The 22,864-nt window shown below is 39.0% G+C and overlaps 1 protein-coding gene across 2 annotated transcripts in view; it reads left to right on the forward strand.

Annotated features, from left to right (window-relative positions):
- The window catches only part of PLCE1 (phospholipase C epsilon 1), a 93,260-nt gene that overhangs the window by 15,536 nt on the left and 54,860 nt on the right, over positions 1–22,864 (forward strand). For both annotated transcript variants that reach the window (XM_053451278.1, XM_053451279.1), the window contains exon 2: positions 13,957–14,218. In XM_053451278.1, coding sequence (XP_053307253.1) covers positions 13,957–14,218 — 262 coding nt within the window. The remainder of the gene's footprint in view (positions 1–13,956; positions 14,219–22,864) is intronic.

A 22,864-nucleotide genomic window follows, 5' to 3' on the forward strand; every position in this document is an offset into this window, starting at 1 on the left:
GCGGAAAGAGATGTGACTTTTGATATTTTGATACTTGCCTAGTAATTACAAAACCTAATGCATTAGTTGTTTTTAGAATCAGTACGGATACAATTTTTTTTTTTCTTTTTTCATTTGCACTAGCTTGCAAATGAAAGCCATGCTTGTTTGGAAACCACCCCTCCCTCCAAAAAAGTATGTGATAAGTAAAATATGGTTGAAAAGACATATTAAATGCTTCAGCTTTAGTCCTTAGGTTAATTAAACATCCCACATGTCCTATGAATATATACTCTTCATCATACAATAACAATTTTTAAAATCAATTATTTTTGTTACAAAATAAGCAAAATGTTATATGGATATCATGGGGAAAAGTATCAATTAGTTTAAAGAACATTCACAAACCTTTTTAGCACATTTTCAAGAAATGGCTTTAATTGCTTTATTCATCAAAACTTGTTTCACTTCATTGAACTGAATTAATATGTTGCAATTAATCAATTGCGCAGTTATTAGTATACTAATAAACTGCATATTCACAGAATTTACCTATTCAGACATCTGGAGAATAAACTTAAGAATCAGATTTTGATTACTAGCCATTGGTAGTGACCGGTTTAAGGTATCATTTTTACATCACTTTTGTAATTTATTAAAACAGTACATTGACTCCTATCTGTGGTTACAAATCAATGGGATGAAAAATGTAAGAATGTCCTCTTATACAACAGTCATAATTGAAAATACAGTTTTAGAAAGCAAAACTCTCAGGCTAGGACAATCCCATGGAAGAATTGTTATATTTATATCCCTTGGGGCTGAGACAAGATCAGTTCAAGTTTTTTTGTTTTTGTGCCAGATGATCTAAATTGGAATAAAAAACAAACAATCTACATTTGACTATAGTGGGAAAAGATGATTGCCTGCATTAGAAGCCATGTGTTAGACAAATGTAAAATTCTGAGTTTAATTGTGTCATGATCTAAAATCACAAGATACACTATATAAACAAAAGTATGTGGACACCTGACCCGTAACGCCTATATAAGCTTTTTGGACATCCCGTTCCAAATCCATGAGCATTATTATGGACGCCCCCCGTCACCCTCTTTGCAGCTATAACCGCCTCCATTCTTCTGGGAAGCCTTTCTATAAGATTTTGGAGTGTGTCTGTGGGAATATGTGCCCATGTATCTAAAAGAACATTTGTGAGGTCAGGCACTGATACTGGACAAAAAGGCCTGGCTTGTGATTGGCGTTCAAATACATCCCAATGGTGCTCGGTGGGGTTAAGGTCAGGGCTCTGTGCAGGTCATTCAAGTTTCTTCACACCAAACTCATCGAACCATGTCTTTATGGACCTTGCTTTGTGCACTGGGGCACAGACATGCTGGAACAGGAAAGTGTCTTCCCCAAACTGATGCCACAAAGTTGGAAGCACACAATTTTCTAAAATGTCTATGCTGTGGCAATAACATTACCCTTCACTGGAACTAAGGGGCCTAGCCTAAACCCAGAAAGCCATTTCCACGAAGTGTGTGAGATCTTCTGCTGCGTGGTTGAGCTGTTACTCCTAGATGCTCCTGCTTCATAATAATAGCACATACAGTGGACCGGGACAGATCTAGGAGGGCAGAAATTTCATGAACTGAGCTCTTCATTGTAGCCCACTCTACTGTTGATGTTTATTTATGGCGATGTGCTTTATTTTACGGATGTAGCTAAATACACCTAAACTCAATAATTAGAAGGGGTGTTCCCATGCTTTTGGTCATATAATGCATACTAGTTATAGAGAAATGCATTTGTGTTTACAGTCACATTGAGAAGTTCTTGTTATCCCTGGGATGTGTGCCTTGTGGGGTCCTTGATACATTGTGGTATTGAGGATTCTATATTGGGTAGCTTGCTTTGTTTTTATAATGTAGAATGCTTGTGATTATTCCAATGTACACTTCTTTAAGAAGCTTTACATAATCATGTGTTACATCAGAAAATACAAGCAACGTGCAACTCACACCAATTTCATTTTGAAAACCAAATTTATTTTTATCTACTTCTAAACAAATTATTTTTTGTGAAGGTTTTTTAATAAATCATGTGCTGAAAATATCTAGCTACACAAGAAAAATGGAATTTTAATATCAAGGTTTACTATGCACCTTTCTTTCTTTTTTTTCTTCCTTTAACCTATAACACATCTTGAAGATGCATCACATAACCTCATCATGTTATTTATGTGAATTTTGACAAATATATCAGCATCAAGATAACTTATACTTAAGTACTAAAATCTGTTAGATGTTGCTTCCTATTGCCTAAGAAATTTTTCTCCACTAAAGAATGAAAACATGCTTTGGATAGAAATAAAGCTATCCTGAATCTAAGACAAGAGAATGATTAAGGTCTTTATATCAGGAAATGCTTCTTATCTGCTGTCAAATCCAATAAACACCCCTCCTGATGGCTTTCATATACCCCCTATGTCGGAATACATCTAATTCAAGACTACATGCTGCGAAATTAAGAGATGTTCTCTTGCAATGCTCCGCTACCGAAGGCAATTTTGAGCACATCATTGTAGAAGAAACCTTTCTTTCCCATGGGGATTTGTAAAGCATTTCTGTCCTTTGCTTTAGTTGCCCGTTGCATATGTAGCATGTAAAATGATTACAAATCTCTGTGGAGGATCCAGAGAGCAGGGTGGCCTGATTCTCTGACAACGTGAAAACCTGTTTTAAGAATTCCAGGCCAGAATTCACTGTGGGCTACTATAACTCCCCAATGGAAAGTAATGGACCCTCACCTGGATTTAATAATCACTCATTTATTTAACTTTCTTAAACTGTCAGGTTTAGATAGGTTGCCCTACACTCCAGCCAGTAGAGTAACGGGAAAGTTGCAAGCTGGACTGGATAAATCTATATAGGAGACAGAACACATTTTACAAGCCAGCTTTATTTTAGAAATTGGGAAGAGAGATCTTCGAGAGAGATTAATGAAAAATAACATTTATTCCACCTGTGAATATTGTGTAGACGTGATTGACAGACTGTGTGTTGTAGTGTTTCTATATATGTGGCTATATGGTGAGGATAAGTCCCACCTAAAACTGCTATACCTCTGGTAAATTAAAAACTATATATATAATTAGATGCAGCGGATATATAATGTTTTCATATGTTTTTGTGTAAGGATTACTTACCGTACACTTCACTGGTAAAATATGCAGCAATGGTTTAATGAAATAAGGCAAAAATATATCCCACAGGCAGTCCTTAACAGGTTTTATCAGCCTTCTTACCTTCTTTGTGTGCTATATCACAGTTCACAGACAACACAAGTGACACTTGTTTTGTGAGTTGTGAATCTGAACATGTATGTACATGCCAACCCTGACCTCAGTTAATTTGCTGTTAGTGTTTACAACTGCTATAAATTACTTTAGGTGGTCTGAAGGCCCACAGAGGGTGGTCCCTTACATAATCCCAAATAGTGTGGAACAAACTCAATTTGCCATCGCGTGCCAAACTTGCAAATGTTCCAGTTTTTAATAATTTGAATAGCTATAACATCATTCTGAGCCACCCATATTGAAGTACATCTACACAGAACATCCCCAAAACGTCAGCATTTGTTCATAACTAGAAAAAGATTCACACTTTTTAATGTTGAGATATGTTTGAGCCATACAGCTGTTTCCCAGTCTGATCTCTTAAAACTCAGTAGAATTTAATATTCTATCTGTAATATTAATTGACCGGACATTGAGTGGTTTTGTATTACTGGTTTCTACCATTGTTAATGCTATTTTGAAAATGTAGGTAAAATCTCTTTGGTATTGTAGCCAGGCTTTAGTAGTGATGTCTCTGAGTATCTGTTAAAACACACGCTGCTCCTTACATTTGCAGTCTACTGTACACACTCCTTGACGCTTCCTGGGGTCAGCAACCAGTAGCTCTCCCTCTCCTAGGGGAATGGCTTTGCGTAGATGCAGGGCTAGCAACACCCGAGACTAGTCACTGCCCAGTTCCCTCCCACTAAAGGCCTTTTTTCAGGCTAACACCACCCTATTCTTGGGACTAGCTGCACCCCCATGTCAAAAGTGAGAGGTAGTAGGCAGAACATGGGAAAAGAGTGACCATAGACAAGTGCCACTCCCCTGCATTCTACTGGTTTAGCGGGTACTCGATACTTAGCTCCTCTGCTGCCTCCTCTCCCCGTCCCCCGGGAGTGTCGCAGTCCTCGCCATACACGGTCCGTGCTGTGCCCGCGTCTGACGGGTGCTTGCGGCGTGCCTCCTCCGCTGCTGTCCCAACAGGAGCAATGATGTGCACGTCCGTGTACGCCATGCCCCCTTCTTGTCCCATACCCCTGTGGAGGTGACAGAATGCGCACTGCACGTCATCATAGTTGGGTGCTGGACTTAGAAGTGCAGCAAGTTTAACAGCAGAGCACTGTCTTCCATTCAGTGCTCGGTTGTTTTAACGGCTGAGATTACTACTCTGCAGTGATTCTGTTTCGGTTACCGTTGCTGATATTTTTGCCTGATCATGACTACCCTGATTTCTCCTCTTCTGACCGTTGTTTGGACTTCGTTACTTGTTCTTTGAGACTATTGTCACTATCTCTGCATACTGGGTTCCTTCTCTGATCCAAACGTAATATAAGATTAATTTTGGGTAAATCATAAAGATACATTTTACAAAACATTTATTTTTAGGGCGAAGAACGTAAAGGAGTTAGACAAGGATCTTGTGTCAAAGTATAGTAAATACTAATGAACAGGTGGCAGTTTCGTGAGTCTGATTGTGAGTGTATTGGTTTCAACAGCTGATTATTTTGTGGCCGGAAATTTTTGAGCTATTGGTTTTCACAACCAATGCAGACAGAGTCTGACGCTTCAACTATAAACACCTTCTTAAATCTTTAAAGCAAGACGGATCTAAAAAATAATCATCCATCTCCATCACTCTAAGCATCTCAAGCATTTGCTCTGTCCTCAGCTGATCACTGCCAGTATGTTTAGTATGTAATGAACTTCCCAGTACTTTGACACTTAGCCTAGCTATGCTAGGAAAATACTAGATTTTCTCTTTGCATTATGAAAAAAAAATGATCTTATCATGATCAATTGACAGTTCTGCATGGGGGGAAGTGATGGGAGGTTAAAGGCAAATTCTAGCCATCATATGCGTATGCTGATTGGTGCCCTTAAATTTTCATGGTTTCTCCCTATGCACTTGCCCCTTCCACCCCTAGCCCTGCTATTTCTGCCACGTGATATTCTTACTGCCAGTCAGCACCAGCCTTGTCATAATGAACATCATGGGAGGCTCTAACGAGATCCCCCATTCCCATGCATGGGAAGATCTCCCAATTTTTTTTCTGCTACTCAATGGCTGCTTCAATCACTACTGTACATTTTTCTTGTTCTGGATGACACAATGAAGAGCTAGTGACCATAATACTGTTGTGTTTTTTAATCAACTCGTGTATCTGGGATAATAGGAGATATAGCCTAAGAAGGTCTGTTTAAAAATATATACGTAAAAAAAATCTGTGTCACAGAAGCCTCTGTTACTTAGGCCTTGGGGTGCGCCTGAAGGCTGTATTTACCATTATAGATGGTGGACCCCTGGATTGCATTACATACTTCCAGCAGGTGACAGTGGACACTAACTGCAGTGCAAAATCTGGTTCCCTTGCTTGGATTTATGTTTAAGTCACCCTGTACCTGATTAGGGGTGCAGGGTAGCAACGGTGAAGCCTTAGGGAATTGAACTCAGAACCTCAAGAAGCCAAGTCCAATACCTTAACCATTACACTACTATGGACAGGGTGGCAACGGTGAGAGAGCCAAAGCTCTCTAGATCCCAGTTTTCCCCTTCCTCCTGCCTGTCTGACCAGTATTATTGGTTCTAATGGCAGGATTGTGTAAATTGGTGTTTTTTTTCTGTTATAACTAATTTGCATATGATCTGCATATTGCGTTTTACATATGGCGTGATGCATGCTGGCCGTAACTCATCGCGAAAGGCTCTCGGAGGCTGGTGGTGATTGCTTCCTCAATAAAGTTAGTTCCTGTTTTACCTCAGTACAAGTCCTGTCTTGTTCTTGGGGTAAGCCTCAGCCTTTTGGCTAAGATCAAATGAGTACCTCTGAGAGAGGGAAAGCTTGGTCCTCTGGCCTTAAGGCTGGGGATGGCTTCAGAGAGACCGAGGTGTTATAGCGTCCCCTAGCATGGATCCGCTCGGGCACTCGGCACTGTGATGAGTGTGTGGGGGTATACTTTTTTTTTTCTCACTTTGCAGGGGTTGATAAGCACGTTGTAGTCACCTTGGATCCCCCTCATGATGCACTTTTTATACCCACTCCCGAATTGCCCAAGCCATTGGCTGGTGGTGGAGGGTGAATGTGTTAGCTCCAGCCAATGGCTGGTAAGATATCACTGGCACTTATTTAGGCACTGACACTTTTCTGTTTTTTCGAATTCAGAGCACTTTTGATTCAGGTTTCGTAAGTGAGTTAAGCACCATTGGGTAGCCTGAAGCTACAGTGAAGCTGAGCCTCCGAAGACTCAGTCCAGTATCGGTGGGGGAAGTGGTGTGCCCCTGGCCCCCTGAAGGTCTCTCGCACGGGAGGATGAGAAGACTTCAGTGGATCTCCTTTCGGGGAGATCCTAGAAGATCTGGCCCACCCAAGGCTTCTGCCTAGGTGGGAAAGAAGGGGATGCATGTCCTTTCGGGCAGTGCATGTCCCAGAAGACAAAGATTGGGGAGTCTGCTCCACTGTGGCTTCCACAGTTTGGATCACGTTTGATGAATGCACGACAGAAGATGACCGAAGGGCATGACCTCTGGCATTAACAAAAAAAAATGTGGTAAGCCTCAGTGCTGCCCTTGTCAGGGGGCTACAGCACTGTATTGCTATGCTTTATATACTACAGTTCCCAAAGAGCTATGTTTTCTGCTGTCTTCGACGCTAGTCCTGCCTGAGGGTTGAAGAATCGTGTTCCGGTGGCCATGGGGAAAAGGAAGGATCGTCTGGTGGGTGTACCCAGTCGGGGGACAGGTCGTTCCTGTCACAAGCATTTTCTGCTTCCATGGTCACTGGCAGCTTGTTTGTTTGGCTGCTAGGCTGTGACATCTTGATTACCAACTAGACATCATGGGGTCACGAAACCAGTAGGTGCTATATCAGGCAGTTGGAAAGGTGTCTCACATCTTAGTATCCTGATGGAAGTTATGTTTCTATGGTCCCCTGGCGTCTTAATTTGGTGCTGGCTGTGACAATGCACCTAGTTTTTGGATTGGATCAGAATGTTGACTTTAACCTCCCAATGTCAAAGTTGCATGATGCAAGCGTTTTTTCCGTCTAGAAATATAATTATCCTTTTCAAGCAAAATGTATCACAATATAAGATTGCTTGAAATTATAAAATCTAAAATCTAAGTGTATTTATTTTTTTATTAGGTTCTCTTATGCAAAGGTGATATTTGCAGTTTATTTGGATTGTATTGGATATTTTAGAGATAGAGTTAGTTGTTGATGTGAGAATTGAGGATGCTGATGAAATCAATGCAATGTGTAACCAGATTCTACTTAGGCGTGAAAAAATATAGATTTTTCTTAAGTGTAAAAAAGTGAAAGACCAGGCTTTATCTATGAAGTATGGAAAAGGAATGAACGAAACATTTAAATGTAATGGAAATATACTTGGTTTGCTAACATTTTCTTAAGATTACATTTGTTAATGTCGCCATTATCTGACTTTAGGGTAGATCACCACATGCGTCCGTATTTACTAAACTTATTTTGGAATTGGCTATGCCCACATATACTTTTAATTGAATACATTTCTTAATATATCATAAAATATTCTTTCAAACAAATATTGCTTGTTCACTAATGCATAGCTAAGCTGTAAATATGGTTAAAATTAATTTATCTCTTTAAATAAATTTAGATTCATGCTCGTTTTATATGCATACTTTATGACATATAACTGACGTTACAGGCTGGCAAGTTAACCTCATTTATCACTAGTGTTCCCTAACTGAAAAAACTTTATCTTCTAAGTATTACAACCGTTGAAAACACACACATTATGTATAAATACATACAGATTACATACACATATAGTGGCAAGAAAAGGTAAATTAAACTTTTGGAATTACCAGCATTTATGCATAAATTTGTCTTAAAATATGATCTTCATCTGTTACAATAATGAACAATCTGTTTTAGATAATTACACAAATTGTTGTATTGTTCTTGTGCATATTGAATACATCATTCAAACATTCACAGAGTGGGTTGGAAAAAGTATGTAAGCCCCTAGGTTAATCACTACAACAAAAGTCCACTCAATGAAATTGAGTTTGCTACTCTCAAGAAGCTTCATCTGATGTGAACTATGCCGGACGTTTGCCAAAGACCACCTTGACACTGCACAACACTACTGGGAAAATGTTTTGTGGACTGGTGAAACAAAAGTTGAATTGTTCGAGAAGAACACGTAGCACTATGTATGGCACAATACCCACATGAAAATCTTGTCCTGATGCTCAAGTATAGTGGAGGGAGCATCATTATTTGGGGCTGCTTTGCTGTCTCAGGGCCTGGACAGTTTGCCTTCATCGAGGGGACAATGAATTCCCACGTTTATCAAAGTATCATACATGTCAGGGTGGCTGTCTGCCAGGTGAAGCCCAGTAGAATCACCCTAAACATCAAAGTAAATATACTCTAGAATGTAGATGTTGATCACGTTTTATGAACAATGGTACTAACATATAAGGCCCTCCATAACACTTCTCCTACATACATTTCTGCCCTCATAAAAATACATACTCCCCAACTTGATCTTTACGTTCGTTCCATGGGCTAAGGCTCTCCTCCTTACTAATCACCTCCTTCCTTTTCCCGTCTACAAGACTTCACTCATGCTGCCCCACACCTATGGAACCTACTTCCACCAAACCTCCCAACCTTCAAGAAAAATTTCAAAACCCACTTCTTCAGAGAAGCATACCATCTTAGTTGCAAGAACTTCCCTGTCTCTGATACAGCACCTCTCATCCTTCTCTGTTCCTCATGTTTCTCCTCACCCCATGCCCTCAAGATTGTAAGCTTGTGAGCAGGGCCCTCTCAATCTAATGTGTGGGTTTGTCTTAGTCTGTCCTATATTCTTGAATATATGTATTGTAAGAAGGGCTGCATAAATTGTTGACACTATATAAATAAAAAAAATATTAATAATAAAGATAACAATTCATGCAAAAAAACAGGTAATTGCAAAGGGTTCACTTACTAAGTCACTATACCCAAAACTAAGTTGGCTTTATCTGAGCTGATGATGGTGTTCTAACATCTCTGTCAAAACCGGAACAATGTGACAGTATTGTGGTATAATTCTGAATTTGGGAATATATAAATATTTCTAAAGTAGAAAACCAAAAAACGGTGGTTTGTTTATTTAGATCACAGCACATTCTTAATTCAAGTTGTAAATTATGAAGAATAAATAATTAAATACTAGTCCTGAGCCTTCCACGAAGAGGAGCAGAATTGGAAAATATTCTACAAAGAACAGATTTTCTGGCGACAGACTTGAAGACTACTTTACACACGTTAGAGTAACACCATTATTTCATATATAATCCATCCGAGGAAACACTGTCTCCTTTTTTTGTCAACAATGCATTTTTTCCTGTAACTGTTACAAGATACTTTAATTTAGTGTAGACATTAAGGCTTGCTTTCTACCACAGATCTCACATATTTTGAATGCTTTTTCTGGATTGTAACTTCTATATTTAGACATAAAACATAGCGTTCATTAATTCTCTCAGGATACACTCTCAAAACAGAATTATATTAAAGCATTTGTGCAACTGTTTATTCCTATTGACTTACTTAATGTACATCTCCAAACCCGTTCACAGAGGCAGCATCTAAGCAGTTTATGTTTGGAAGCTAACTTTATGTATAGAGAGGCATTTAGCATAAATATATGTCATTGCTATGTTCAGCTATCAAGTGGTGTCCTCAATTAAAAAGCAAAGCTCCCTGTGTCATATACTACTAAAAATAGATTGGTAAAACTCAATGACCTTGTGTTTACTTTGCATATATACCCTTTACATCATCGATGAATTGTGTCAGTAAAATAATTTCCTTCTCATAAACGTCAGGATGGAAGTCTCCGTGTAAAATTGTAAGATATCATTTAATACTCTCTATTAACCATCATATTCAGCAGCTAATATGAACCTCTCCTAAAACAAACATAGTTAATTTTGGCTCTCCAGAAGCAACAAGTTCAAATTAACACCATGAAATTTAATGTATCTCCGGCTAGAGAAACTCTTGGATAATAAAACCTCCTTCTCTGCGGAACACAAAAGTCATAAATAGGTTTATTACACAAGATACTCTGTGGTGGCTGATATAGGATTTCAAGTCTTAGAAGCAAATGGCAACCACTATGTCACTCTTATCCAATAACTATGCAAATAAACTTGCATTATGATTATATACATGTTGGTTTATGTAGTCAGTGGGTGGTGTTGGTGCAGAGCTAATGCGTGAGATTTTATTTTCTTTTTATGTAGCTGCAGTATCTCCAGGGACCTAAAACCACATACTTGCGTTACCATGGGCAATCTGTGCCAGTAAACCGGGATTCGTTGTGTTATTATCCAAGCATATATGCATGAGTTTATATTACATTACATTTATTAATATATAGTGCCAGCAGGTTCCATAGTGCTGTTTGTCCACAATAAGTGGAATAATTTTAAGTCACACACAATAACATACTGGTACAAAGGAGAAGAGGGCCCTGCTCTTCCGAGCTTATAAGCTAGTCAATGGTTGATGTTGAATTGAAACAGTAGGAGAAGACTGCTTGGATAGGGGTGAGTTGATAGAGTCTGGATGATCTGTAGAAGTTGTTGGTCGTTCAGATGGCTTGATTAGGATGATGGCTGAGAGTGTTCAGTAGAAAGGTTGTACGCTTCTCAAAAAAGGTGGGTTTTCAAAGAGGTTTTGAAAGCCGTGTATGAGAGAGAAAGTCTGATGGAACTGGGAAGGGAATTCCACAGAAGGGGTACAGCGTGGGTGAAATCCTGAATACAGAAGTGAGAGACACAAGTCATGAGAAGACCTGAAGAGAGTGGTTAGGGTGTATTTTAATAGGAGGCCAGAAATATAGGTGGTGCAGAGCTGTTAAGGTCAAAGTTTTAATCTGACTCTGGATAGCATGTGAGCCAATGGAGCGATTGGCATAGTGGAACAGCAGAAGAGGGACAGTAACTGAGAAGGATTAGTCTGCAGTGTTGAGGGTGGATTGGAGCGGTGGAAAGGCGTGACAAGGGGAGACCAGTTAGTAGGAAATTGCAATAATCCAGATGTGATATCGCAAGGAAGTGGATTAATATTCTTGTTGTTTCTTGTGTGGGGAATTGGTGAATTCGGGAGATTTTTTTTAAAATTTGGATTTGAATGTGAGGGATGAAGGAAAGACCAGAGTCAAGTGTGACACCAAGGCAGCAAACTTGGTCTGTCGGTTGGATGGTAGAGTTGTCAACAGTAAGAGAGAGGTCAGGAATTGAGGACAAAGAGAATAGCGGGATTGCCATAAGCTAAGTCTTGGAGATGTTAAACTTTAGGTAATGGGACAATCCGTAAAGTAATCCATCCGTAAGGTAATTCTTGAAAGACAGTCTGTGAGGCAAGCTAGAAGAAAGGGTGAAAGGCCAAGAGAGGAAATATAGATTTGGGTACTGAAAGCCAAAGGAAGATACCAGGAAAGAGGTGTAGATCAAGAATAGTAGAGGCTCAAAAACGGAGTCCTGAGGAACACCAGCAGATAGCAGTAGGGGGAGGAGCAATTTCCAGTGAATGAGACACTAAAAGTACCATCAGAAGTAAGATTTGAGCCAGGAAAGAGTGGTGTCAGATGCCATTAGCGTGGAGGGTTTGTAGGATTAATGAAATAAAATAGGTTTGTTTGGAGAGATGGAGGGTCAATAAATAGGAACGGAGTATGAGTTTTTAATAAGTGATGTCTTCAGGTGAACAAGACTTCCTCCACAGGTGCTCGGCAGCATATGAATACCTTTGGAGGAGACAGGTCAGTGTGGAATGCCATGACTGAGGTTGATGGTGTGAGTGTGGCGCATTTACAGGAGCAACCATATCTAGGACTGAGTGCATGGTTGTCCTGAGCTGTAGCATCACCAGGACAGGAGGAGGTGGAGATACTTGTGAGAAGTGGCTGGAGTGTGTCTGTAGGCTGTAGTGTTGAGGTGGTTTTTTGGGTAGTGGAGGTATGGGAGACATGTCTCAGAGAGGAGGAGAGAGAAAGTAGTTTGGAAGCGCCAGGTGAGGAATGATCATCTAAGTATATTGAAGTCCCCTTGGATTAATGTAGGGATGGTGGAGAAAAGAAAGTGAGGGAGCCATGCATCAAAGTGATCAAAGAACTTGGAAGTAGGGTCAGGAGCCCGGTAGATATCTGCGACTCAAAGAGCAATTGGGGAGACGGACAGCGTGTAGTTCAAAAGACGAGAGGGAATTGTTGGCAGACATTGAAGGAATCAGCAGGGGGATAAGAGAATTCTGTCTCCATGTCTAGGTGTGTGGCTAAAGTGTAGAGTACCACAGAGAGAGCAACAGTAGAGGTGTCGTCAGACAATGTAAATGATGTTTCGGTGAGTGCAAAGAGACTGAGGTCTATAACCACCTCATGGTTAACATGAAAAGGTCGTGGACAGCAGTGAGTTTGTTGCACATAGAGCGTCCGTTCCGGAGGCCACAGGAGAAAGAGGTGCTGGGGTAACAATGGACTAATATTGAGATTGGAGAGATTGCGGTGGTTTGTATGGTATGGAAGGTGCAGGACAGGTTGGAATGGTGGGTCTAGGGTTAGTAAGGATTGGGGATTTGTTATGTAATCAATGTAGTATAAGTGTGAAGTTGCGAGCAGCTTTCTATGATCAGGGAGTGATCCACTCTGCTGCAAAAAAGAAGCTGGACCCATCTACTGGTCACACACTTCTCTGTCAGCACCTCGTGTCTGCCAATTAGCTGGGGTGGACACTGGCACCTTCCATAAATGACAAGATTATTTATGTCACTTTTAACACTTGGGGGCCCTTTATTTTTCCTTAAGATCATTCTTGGCAAACTGGCACTTGGCAAACTGGCACTTGGTCCAAAGAACTTTCCAACAACACTCATTCTGTAGGTCCAAAGATATGTTTGGAAAGTATATATGTGACAAAACTTGTAGCCCAAATATACCCAAAGTAAAGGCATGTATGAATGCATTAATTTAGTATCATCACTAAGAACTTTTAGTCTTAAAAAAGCAACTTTGATTTCTGTTTTAGGAAAAGAAAGAAATGCTTAATTTCATGATCAATTCACCTAGCATTATATTCCAAATATTTCTTTATCTATTGTGGAATAGAAAGGTCAGACTGTCCCAACTTTGATTCTTGTTTGTTGAAGCTGATTTCCGCTGAAGAATTTAAAGGCTGAAAGTTGACCTACTTATTAAATAAAAAAAAGTCCTGCGGCATAGTTTATAAGGACGGTCCGGTCAAATCGGTATTTGTGATTTATAAACGTTTTATGGGATATGAACCATTTTAATCCGTTCTAGAAGTTAAGATTTCAGATGCACACAGTATGTTTACATTCAGGCTCTAAGAAGGTTATTTAAACTAAAGTAGTGCATTTAATATTTTCTGAAGTAGCTACTAGAAGTCCCTGACACCTTCATGTATTTTTCACACATTATTAGTTTCAACATGGGACAGCTAAAAAATCCAGGCGCCTGATATTTTAATTAACACAGTCACATAGGTTTATCATGCAGACTTAATGTAACGTCTAAAGATTAGTGACAGGTCTGCTTTAATTCGTACTTAAATATTGATGCTATTTATGTTTTCGCAGATCTACAATGTAGGACAACGGGAATTGGATGATGATTATCCTCTGTACTTGCTAGAGAAACGTTTGATCTCGGTTCCTTGTAAGACGATCAGTCACCGGTCTGCAGAGCAAGATGTTTGCACTGGATTTTGTGCAAGCCTGCACAGGACTTCAATTTCTACCTTCCTAAGTGGCGCACTATTAGAGGCAACTACATCGCTGGGGGCAAGAAGTAGTCCACTTAGTCTGTTTGGCTTCTCAGCTGTAAGAACAATGCTGAAAGGTAAATGGATAGTACATGTTGCATGTGTACGCTATAAACTTTGTGAAAAATATTGTCATCTCATTTCAAAGCAATCGTTCTCCCAGTCTGAACTAATTAACCATCCCATGATCATGCCGTTTTTGAAGTGCAGTAGGCACCACAGATTTTCATATTATCTCCACCGTTGATAGGAGGATTGGGACAAGACAGCTTGTCTCTTGCTTTTAAATGCATCAGAATAAACTCTTGAGTATATACCACCCATTGGGAATAAATTACTCCTGATCTATTCTCTATTGTAACCTGCTTAACAAGTAACCCCAACTATTATAGTCTAGACCATACAGCTCCTATAGTTAGAGCTTATTAAATGCACCTTTACTGCACTCTATAACTCTGGGGATATAAAATGAAGTTGCAGTCATCTTTTTGGTTACGTCACTAATGAATACATTATTACTTTCTAGTTCTTGCATTACTAGTCTTGCCTTACTAGTTTAGTGTGTAGGTTGCTTCTGTACTGTTTGGCATAAATATTTGTATTAAATGTATGTAACACAGTGTTACCTGTTTGTTTTTTATATTTTTTATTGCTGCTTTTTATGCGTATCATTATAAAACTATTGGATTACCTTTCTCTCCTATTGCATCATATATCACATCTTGCTGGTGTCTTTCACTAATTGGAAGCAGTGTCATATATTGTGATGGAAATTGAGTGTGTTACCATGTGTGTACACCGAGATTGTTGCACTGTTTAAACACTCAATTACTTGGCGTCCCATTAAAACCGCAGGGCTTTGGATCATTTCTTACACAGATTTGTACAGCCTCCGAAACTTAAAGGCTTGAATCCAAACTGACGTAATGATTTTTAATAAGTAATTTTCTGTGAAAGCTATTTTTTGTTATCAATTTTACTTAAGCAGGACCTCAAATGTGCATTTTTATGGTATTGGTTTATAATGCGATTCTGCCATATAATTAGATAACACAATTTGAAATGCATTTTTCTGTCCTTAGCATATATATTTAATGGTTAATTTCATATTGTTACTGGCTTCTAGGCAAGGCTAGATTGCTGAAACCGGATATGGAACATAAAGCTCAAATCAAATAACGCTATAGAAGCCACACAGACGCTATAGAAGCCACACAGAGGACCCACTATTAAAAAAAAGATCTTCAAGAAGGCTATTTTTATGACCTCTTTCACTTGTATAGCTTTCAGATCCCATACAGGGCATATAAATAAGTCAACAAAGGTATCAAAACCAAGTAGAATATTGAAATTTACTGAGCTGAACCTGCAAGTTGTATACTTCATTGCGTAGGGAGCCTTTAACGTACTTCAGAAATCTTAATTCTTTGTGTATAATTTCCTTGATTACCTATTTCTGTCCACCTCGGTTTAAGAAATATTCTTACTTTTTAATCAATTGATAGCATGTGCAGATTGAAATATTATTGGAAATAATTTACCTTGAACAATTTACTTTTGTTCTGTGTTCTAAATATTGTATTAGCATAGTTTCCAAGCTAAGCTTTTCTAATCCTGTTCTGCAGGTCACATTTTACAGATTTACACGAAGGTGTTTTTATTTTTTTTTTATTTTAAGGAATTATTTATTTCAGAGTATTTTAAAACAAGGAGCCATATCTCCTGAGAGTACTTATTGCCAGTAGAATGTACTGAGTTTTGCTTGGGACATCTTGGAGTGAATAGTATGCTCTTCAGATTCGGTAATTCAGATCTGGAAGTAGCGAGGACAGTAAAACCTCTGTTTAGTGATAAAGCACTCTGGTGGGTAGTTACAGCCCAGAAGCCATAAATTAGAAAGAAAGCATGAAATAATACTGCAAACCATCTGTGTACAAGCTAGCGGTGCTTTGTGGCTTTTGTATCATTAAAAAGGAAGTCCCATGGAAGAAAAGATTTTTTGCCCTGAGCATAAAATACAGCACTATTAACAGTAATGTAGCATTGACAAAAAAACAGTTTTTATCCCATTTTGTTCCAGTAAATTGCCAGTATCTGCAGAGATGGCCAATGTTGTCAGCCATGTGCTAAAAAATAGTACATTGAATTATTTGCCCGACAGCAGTGTCATTTATGTGTGGGGGCATTTAACAGTTGGTGTGATGACTGCACAGAAAAAGGGATTCTTAGAATTTGATGGATATGTAGGAACATAATGCAGTTGAGAGATTCCATTAGCTAAAGTCTGTGTTAATCGCAAACTTTTTGTAGTTTTGCGCAGCTTCATAGGGCATTTGGTAGGCCAGTAGTTAAATGGAGGATAGGGTTTCAAGCGACATGTTTCCGTTTAGTATAATAGTTTTCTGGTTGATTGGTGGAAGTTTATTTTAAAAGACGAAGCCCTGCTGAACGGTTTAAATAAAGTGTTCATAATATGAAATATTGCTTAAGAATAAGGACGATTAAACAAGGTTGAAGTTTGAAGAGGTGTGAAAGAAATAATAATGCTAAAAAAATAAACTGCAAAGGATTTTTGATTTCAGAGAATAATTTACAGATACTTTGCTGATCAAAATGAAAATAAAGTTCAAAACCTTTAAATAGTTTTATTAGGGGATATATTTCAGAATGTTTTCTGTGGTATTGATGTAAAGAGCTTTAGGTTTCATGCAAACAAATAGTTCATTTTCCTAGTAATCACTGAGACCAACATTATATACATATACAGTACTATGCAAGAGTTTGAGGCAGGTGTTGCTGTAAAGTAAGAATACTTTCAAAAATAGGCATATTAATAGTTTATTGTTATCATTTAACAGTGAGTGAACAGAACAAAAATATAAACCAAATCAGTATTTGATGTGACCACCATTTGCATTTAAAACAGCATCAATTCTTCTTGGTACACTTGCACGCAGTTCAAAACATCTTGTAGAACTAACCACAGTTCCTCTGTAAATTTAGACGCCCTCGTTTGCTTCTCGCTCTCTTCGTGTAATCCCAAACAGACTTGATGTTGAGGTCAGGGCTGAGCCAAACCATCACTTCAAGGACCCTTGTTCTTCTTTACGCTGAAGATACCGTATTGGCTCGAATATAGGCCGCACTTTTTCCCCCCACTTTAAGTCTTTAAAGTGGGGGTGCGGCCTATATTCGGGGTCTAGCGCCCGACGCCCGGGACATGCAGTCCCGGGCGCCGGGCAGGCAGCGGGGTCAGGATACAGATCCCCCGCAGCGGTGCAGGGGACTTCCCACGGGGGGGAGTACCGGCACGGGAGGTTGTCTAAGCGATGCGCCGTTGCCGGTGAACGTGCGCACGATGCATTCTAACCCCCCCGACTTACCAGGGCAGACTCCCGGGTGTCTTGCAGGGCCGGCGGAAGACATCTACGCAATACGCGTATACAACTTCCGGTGCCGGCACTTCCGCTGAGTGCCGGTACCGGGAGTTGTATACACGATGTGCATAGATGTCCCCCTCCGGCCCCGTAAGACACCCGGGAGTCTGCTCTGGTAAATCGGGGGGGGGGGGAGGACAGAGTGGCAGCATATCGCGGGGAGGACAGAGTGGCAGCGTATCTCGAGGGGGGGGACAGAGTGGCAGCATATCTCGGGGAGGGGGGGAGGACAGAGTGGCAGGATGTTTTTTGGTGCTTTTTTTAAAGAAAAAAACTTTTTCTTTAAAAAAGCACCAAACTTTTAGGGTGCGGCCTATATACGGGGGCGGCCTATATCCGAGCCAATACGGTAATTCTTAATGATTTTGGCTGTATGTTTGGGGTCATTGTAATGCTGCAGAATAAACTTGGGGCCGGTCAGATACCTCCCTGGTGGTATTGCATGATTGATAAGTATCTGCCTGTGCTTCTCAGCATTGAGGAGACCATTAATTCTGATTAAATCCACAACTGCATTTGCAGGAATGCAGCCTCAAACGTGCAAGAAACCTCCACCATGCTTCACTGTTGCCTGCAAACCCTCATTCTTTTATTGCTCTCCAGGCCTTCAACAAACTTCTGCTACATCTAAATAGTTAACTAATCAATTCAGAGCATCTGCTGCCAATTCTGAAAAGTTGAGTCGCTTGGCCATGTTTCTATACAATGCCTTGTTTACGTAGTGTCCATATATTTCTTATAATGATAAAGCAACTATTAGAAGGTGTAATCTGCTGTTCCAGCGCGGTTATATATTTGGGTTTAGACTGCTGGTTTGTAACTGTGATAACGGGCAAATAAATCCTGAATTTAACACAAAAATATATACTGTATTGGCCTGATAATAGGTCGCACTTTCCCCCCACTTTAAGTCTTTAAGGTGGGGGTTCGGCCTGCAATTAGGGTTTAGAGCAGGGATGCGCAATTTGTATCGCTCAATGCCTGGGACATGCAGTTCCGGGCACTGGGCAGGTTTTTTTTTTTTTTTTCTTTTTGCTTTTCCATTTAGCCCTGCTGAGGGCAAGCAGCAGGGTTAGGATCCAGATCCCCCGCAGCACTGCAGGAGACCTGGATCCTCCTCTCTCACAAGATGCAGACAACCCCCGCTGCTGCCGGCACTTCCGCTCGGGCTTCTATGGTGGAGCACCGGAAGGTGCATGAGGTGGAGCACCGGAAGGTGCATGAGGTGGTATCATTATACTCAGGAGATGTTGCTAAACACAGTGTTTGACAGAGACGGATACCAGGAGCTATAAATTCACACCTGAAGTACAATGTGTGTGGGGAAAAAATTACTACCACAAAGTTTGACGAAAGCTGGTAGTAGAATTAGTGCATGGAAAGAGTTTAAAGCACTAGCATGTGAAATACCCTGGGGTGTCTAGTTTTTAAACATATATGGTTTGATGGGGATACATTGAATTGACCAGCTTTAAAGATGTCCCAAATAGCACATGGGGGCAGAATGGCCAGGTTTTGAAATAGCAGAATGCTACTTTTACTTATTGCCCTATAATTTGCAAAATTGGGTATTTGTAAACTCAGAATAAATATTAGAATCTCTTTTGCAGTTTTTTTCATTAGCTTTTAGAGATGAGTATAAAAATTCCAATAAAAGTAAAAAAGTGCTGTTTTTCAGTTTTTCACCATATTTTGTAATTTTATATAGAAAAATAAAAAGATATGATCAAAATAATGGTTTCTAAAGAAAGACATTCTTGTCTTCGAAAAAAAAAGACTTGTGTGGGTACACAAAATGATAGAGAAGAAAATTACAGCTAAACACAAGCACCGCAGAAATGTTAAAACAGCCATTGTCACAAAGGAGTCAAAATATAAGAGCTGTGTCCTTAAGGGGTTACAGGAAATTACTTACAGTAATCCTTAAGACACTTTCACTTTGCAGAATAATCATGTTCTCAAAGATGATATCTTCAATTCTAAGAAGGAATACTTTTTGGCCTTATTTTATAAAGCCTGTCAAAAATCAACTTTAGGTCCATGCCACTAATTGTCAAGAAATCTGAATTTGATAAGATGGGATTTTTGCTCCATTAGGATGATGATTTTGTTTTTCATAAGGTGTGTGCTTTCAACTTGATGCAGGTCTGTGAGTTTACAGGTCTCGTGTATGTATCGGCATGGGTTTGATGCTAGTGGGTGGTATACATATTTTTCTACTTTGCATTGAGATTTTTTTTTTTATTTTTTTTAAAGAAAACGGTTAAAAGAAACAAATTTTAAAAATGAATTGGCTCACTGGCATCAATGGTACTTGTGATGCCAAAAGTGAGTAAAAGCCAGGATTTCTGAGACCTGATCAGTGATACCTGATGTGACAGTTGATGTTTGAGATATGGGGCCATTATCTGGTGCTGAAAAAAGTTTGCATTCTCTGTGATGTAGAAATGGGCCTTTTTTCCTTCCTTTCTAACAACTAATCTAATACTAAAGAACCGGAATCTACATTTAGGGAAAAAAAAAATTTTTGTTTACATTTTAAAAATCTGATATTCATAAAAAAGGGGTTCAGGGGGAATGACGAGCTATCTGTGGGTAAGACATACCAGACATACTATGCTGTCCAAATGGTCTTCCTGATACATCTTTAAAGGCATTCGAGTACATCCATGGGGTTGCTAAGGAGTTAAAGAAAGAGTTGCAGACAACCTTCAAGTTTTCTTTTTTTTTAGTAGATTTCTTCGATATTCTTTTGACTAAAGTTCTAAATATTGATGTGGGATTTTAGAAGTGTTTTTGTGTATATAGATCTGTGAACCTATATTGATTAAATACATTTCATCCTTTCTTAATATACATTTGTGTGATTTACCAATAATTGTTTTGCCACAGATTTAGTTTATAAAATTGATTTTTATGCTGACAGCTACTTGAGTGAATCAAAAGTGTGAGAAAATCGTATTACTGTTATTCGATTTCAATTTTGTCTAAGCAGCATGGTGGCAATTTAGATTTTCTTTGGAATCTAAGGAGCCATCACACAATGTTACAAGAAACATACCTTTCTGAGATCTGGTTTACTCCTAACACCCAAAATATGAATTGTTTCAATCACCACTGCTTTTGTAATTAACTGTTTACACCGTTGTATACTGTTGTCATCATCTGCAGATCTTAGATTGGCTTCCAAATTGTGTATTTGTTGTAAAGGGTTCCTCCCACCATACTTTTATATAATTTTGTTATAGTGCTTGTTTTAACTTTATTAGTTATGACTGTGTTTCATGGGTGTACATACCTACCTATGATCCTCTGCTATTTGAGAACCTAGTTCCTTTAACGTGGAAGCCTCTTGGAGATCAGAACACTTCACTGATTGTGATGCAGGGTAAATATGGATGCCACAAATGGCATTAAACATTTACAGCAATACCCTGCTTTTACATATGGTGCTTCTGACATCAGCTGAGGCTTTTATCAGAAAACTGGAAATTCAAAATAACTGGGTGAACCTTGGATTTCCCATTGTTAAACTGATGAAAACCACCCATTTATGTAAGCTTCTCTGCTCTTCTACTTTAAGTAGCAAAAAGCTTACACGGCTACGTACCCTACTGAAATATAAATATATATATAAACATAAAGGGGGTTACGTTCATTAGGAAAAGCTGTTTCCAGGTGTTAAAACTATTCAATCTACTGAAAAAAAAAGCAATAGACTATCTGCACATCCAAGTTACTTAAGGAGTTCACTTAAAGAGATCAACAAGTCTCAGGGTTAAAAGTTTGACCTTTTGGGTTGTCATTTACTTTCCATTGGCATTTCATCATTGCCATTTTCATTTCTTCGTAGATTTTGTATATTTTATATTCTCTTCTGCGAGTTGATCCTTTATAATTACTTTTCTGTCCTGTCCCCTCCTCCGTACCTGGGAACTTCCCAGGGTAGGCTACCAAGAGCTCTCCCCTTTCATTGGGAGGGGCTTTGTGAATGGGCGGGGCTACATATGTCAGGGAACAGGGCTATTCCAAACAGCTTTTGGACTAGGAAGGGAGTGGGTGGGGCTAGACAGAAAGTGGGTAGGGAATGGTCATGGCTAAACTTAGCTCCCAAGGGCTTTACCGAGAGACCCAGATAGTTCCTATGTATTCTAAGTATTTTCTAAGGCTGACAGAACCAAGTGATTTAACTTGGAGGCTAGTTTAAGGAGGAGAAATCATGCAAACCTTGAGAAGAGGCGGTCAAGATCACTGCTTCTACTGGTATACACATTAAGTAGCTTTGTAATACTGTATGTATACATTGCAAATTTGACAATACAGACCCAATTACATAATTTACTAAGAATGCTGCATTGTGAAATGAAGGGTTTGGCAGAGTGACAAATCCACTTTAGCAGTAATTGTAACAATTTTACTTAACCGCACAGACACCTTCTACGTGTTTTAGTTGCAAAACATTATTAATTTCTTGTTTTTATTTTTCTGAATTTGTCAAATGATCTATTAAATCAGTGTTGAAATATTCCATTTAATTTATGGCACGTAGACTTCACATTTGTGTCTAATTGGTTCTGGGATTAAGAGATGGAGAGAACTGAACAGCAGGGGGAGAATTAGGGTAGAGCTAGGGACACTTTTTAAGGAAAAAGACCAGCAGTGTGTAATGTAATTCTATAGTACTGTTGGTTTGAATACTTTTTGCCAAATATTTATGCTCATTGTCTTTACATGAGTCAGACAGATCCTCATGCAAAGTGTTTTTCCTTCTTGAGGCATTATTATCTGGGTTTTCATTTGTTAAATGGACCCTAATAAACATGTTATATTCCATGCGTAAGGTGTTCACTGTCTAATGGGGGAATGGGTATGATGTCCATGGATTCACTGAATGACCGTGGTCAATCTGCAGCCTTGCTCTGGCAGGGGGTTTCAATGTAAATGGTAACACCATAAACACAGTGAGTATAATCAATTAAAAAGGAGATTACACTTAAAATAAAACAAAATTATATTACATATACTGGAATATTGAAATAAAATGATGATAAAAATATTGCTTATATATGAAAGTTGAAACTAAGGTTAGAGTTTTCATTTCCCTCTATGCAGTAAAATGAAGCCTCTTTTTATTGCATATTGTTGTAACCTTGAATATAAATACGATACTCAAAATTTCTGTTTTGGGCCAAACTTTTCATTTTGTAAGATGTGTTTTGTTGAACGTGTTCATTAAACAGGTATCCTTGTGTACACTAAAAACAGTTAATTAACGCATTCTTAGCA

Source organism: Spea bombifrons, chromosome 11, assembly GCF_027358695.1.
Source record: "Spea bombifrons isolate aSpeBom1 chromosome 11, aSpeBom1.2.pri, whole genome shotgun sequence".
Taxonomy (NCBI): domain Eukaryota; kingdom Metazoa; phylum Chordata; class Amphibia; order Anura; family Pelobatidae; genus Spea; species Spea bombifrons.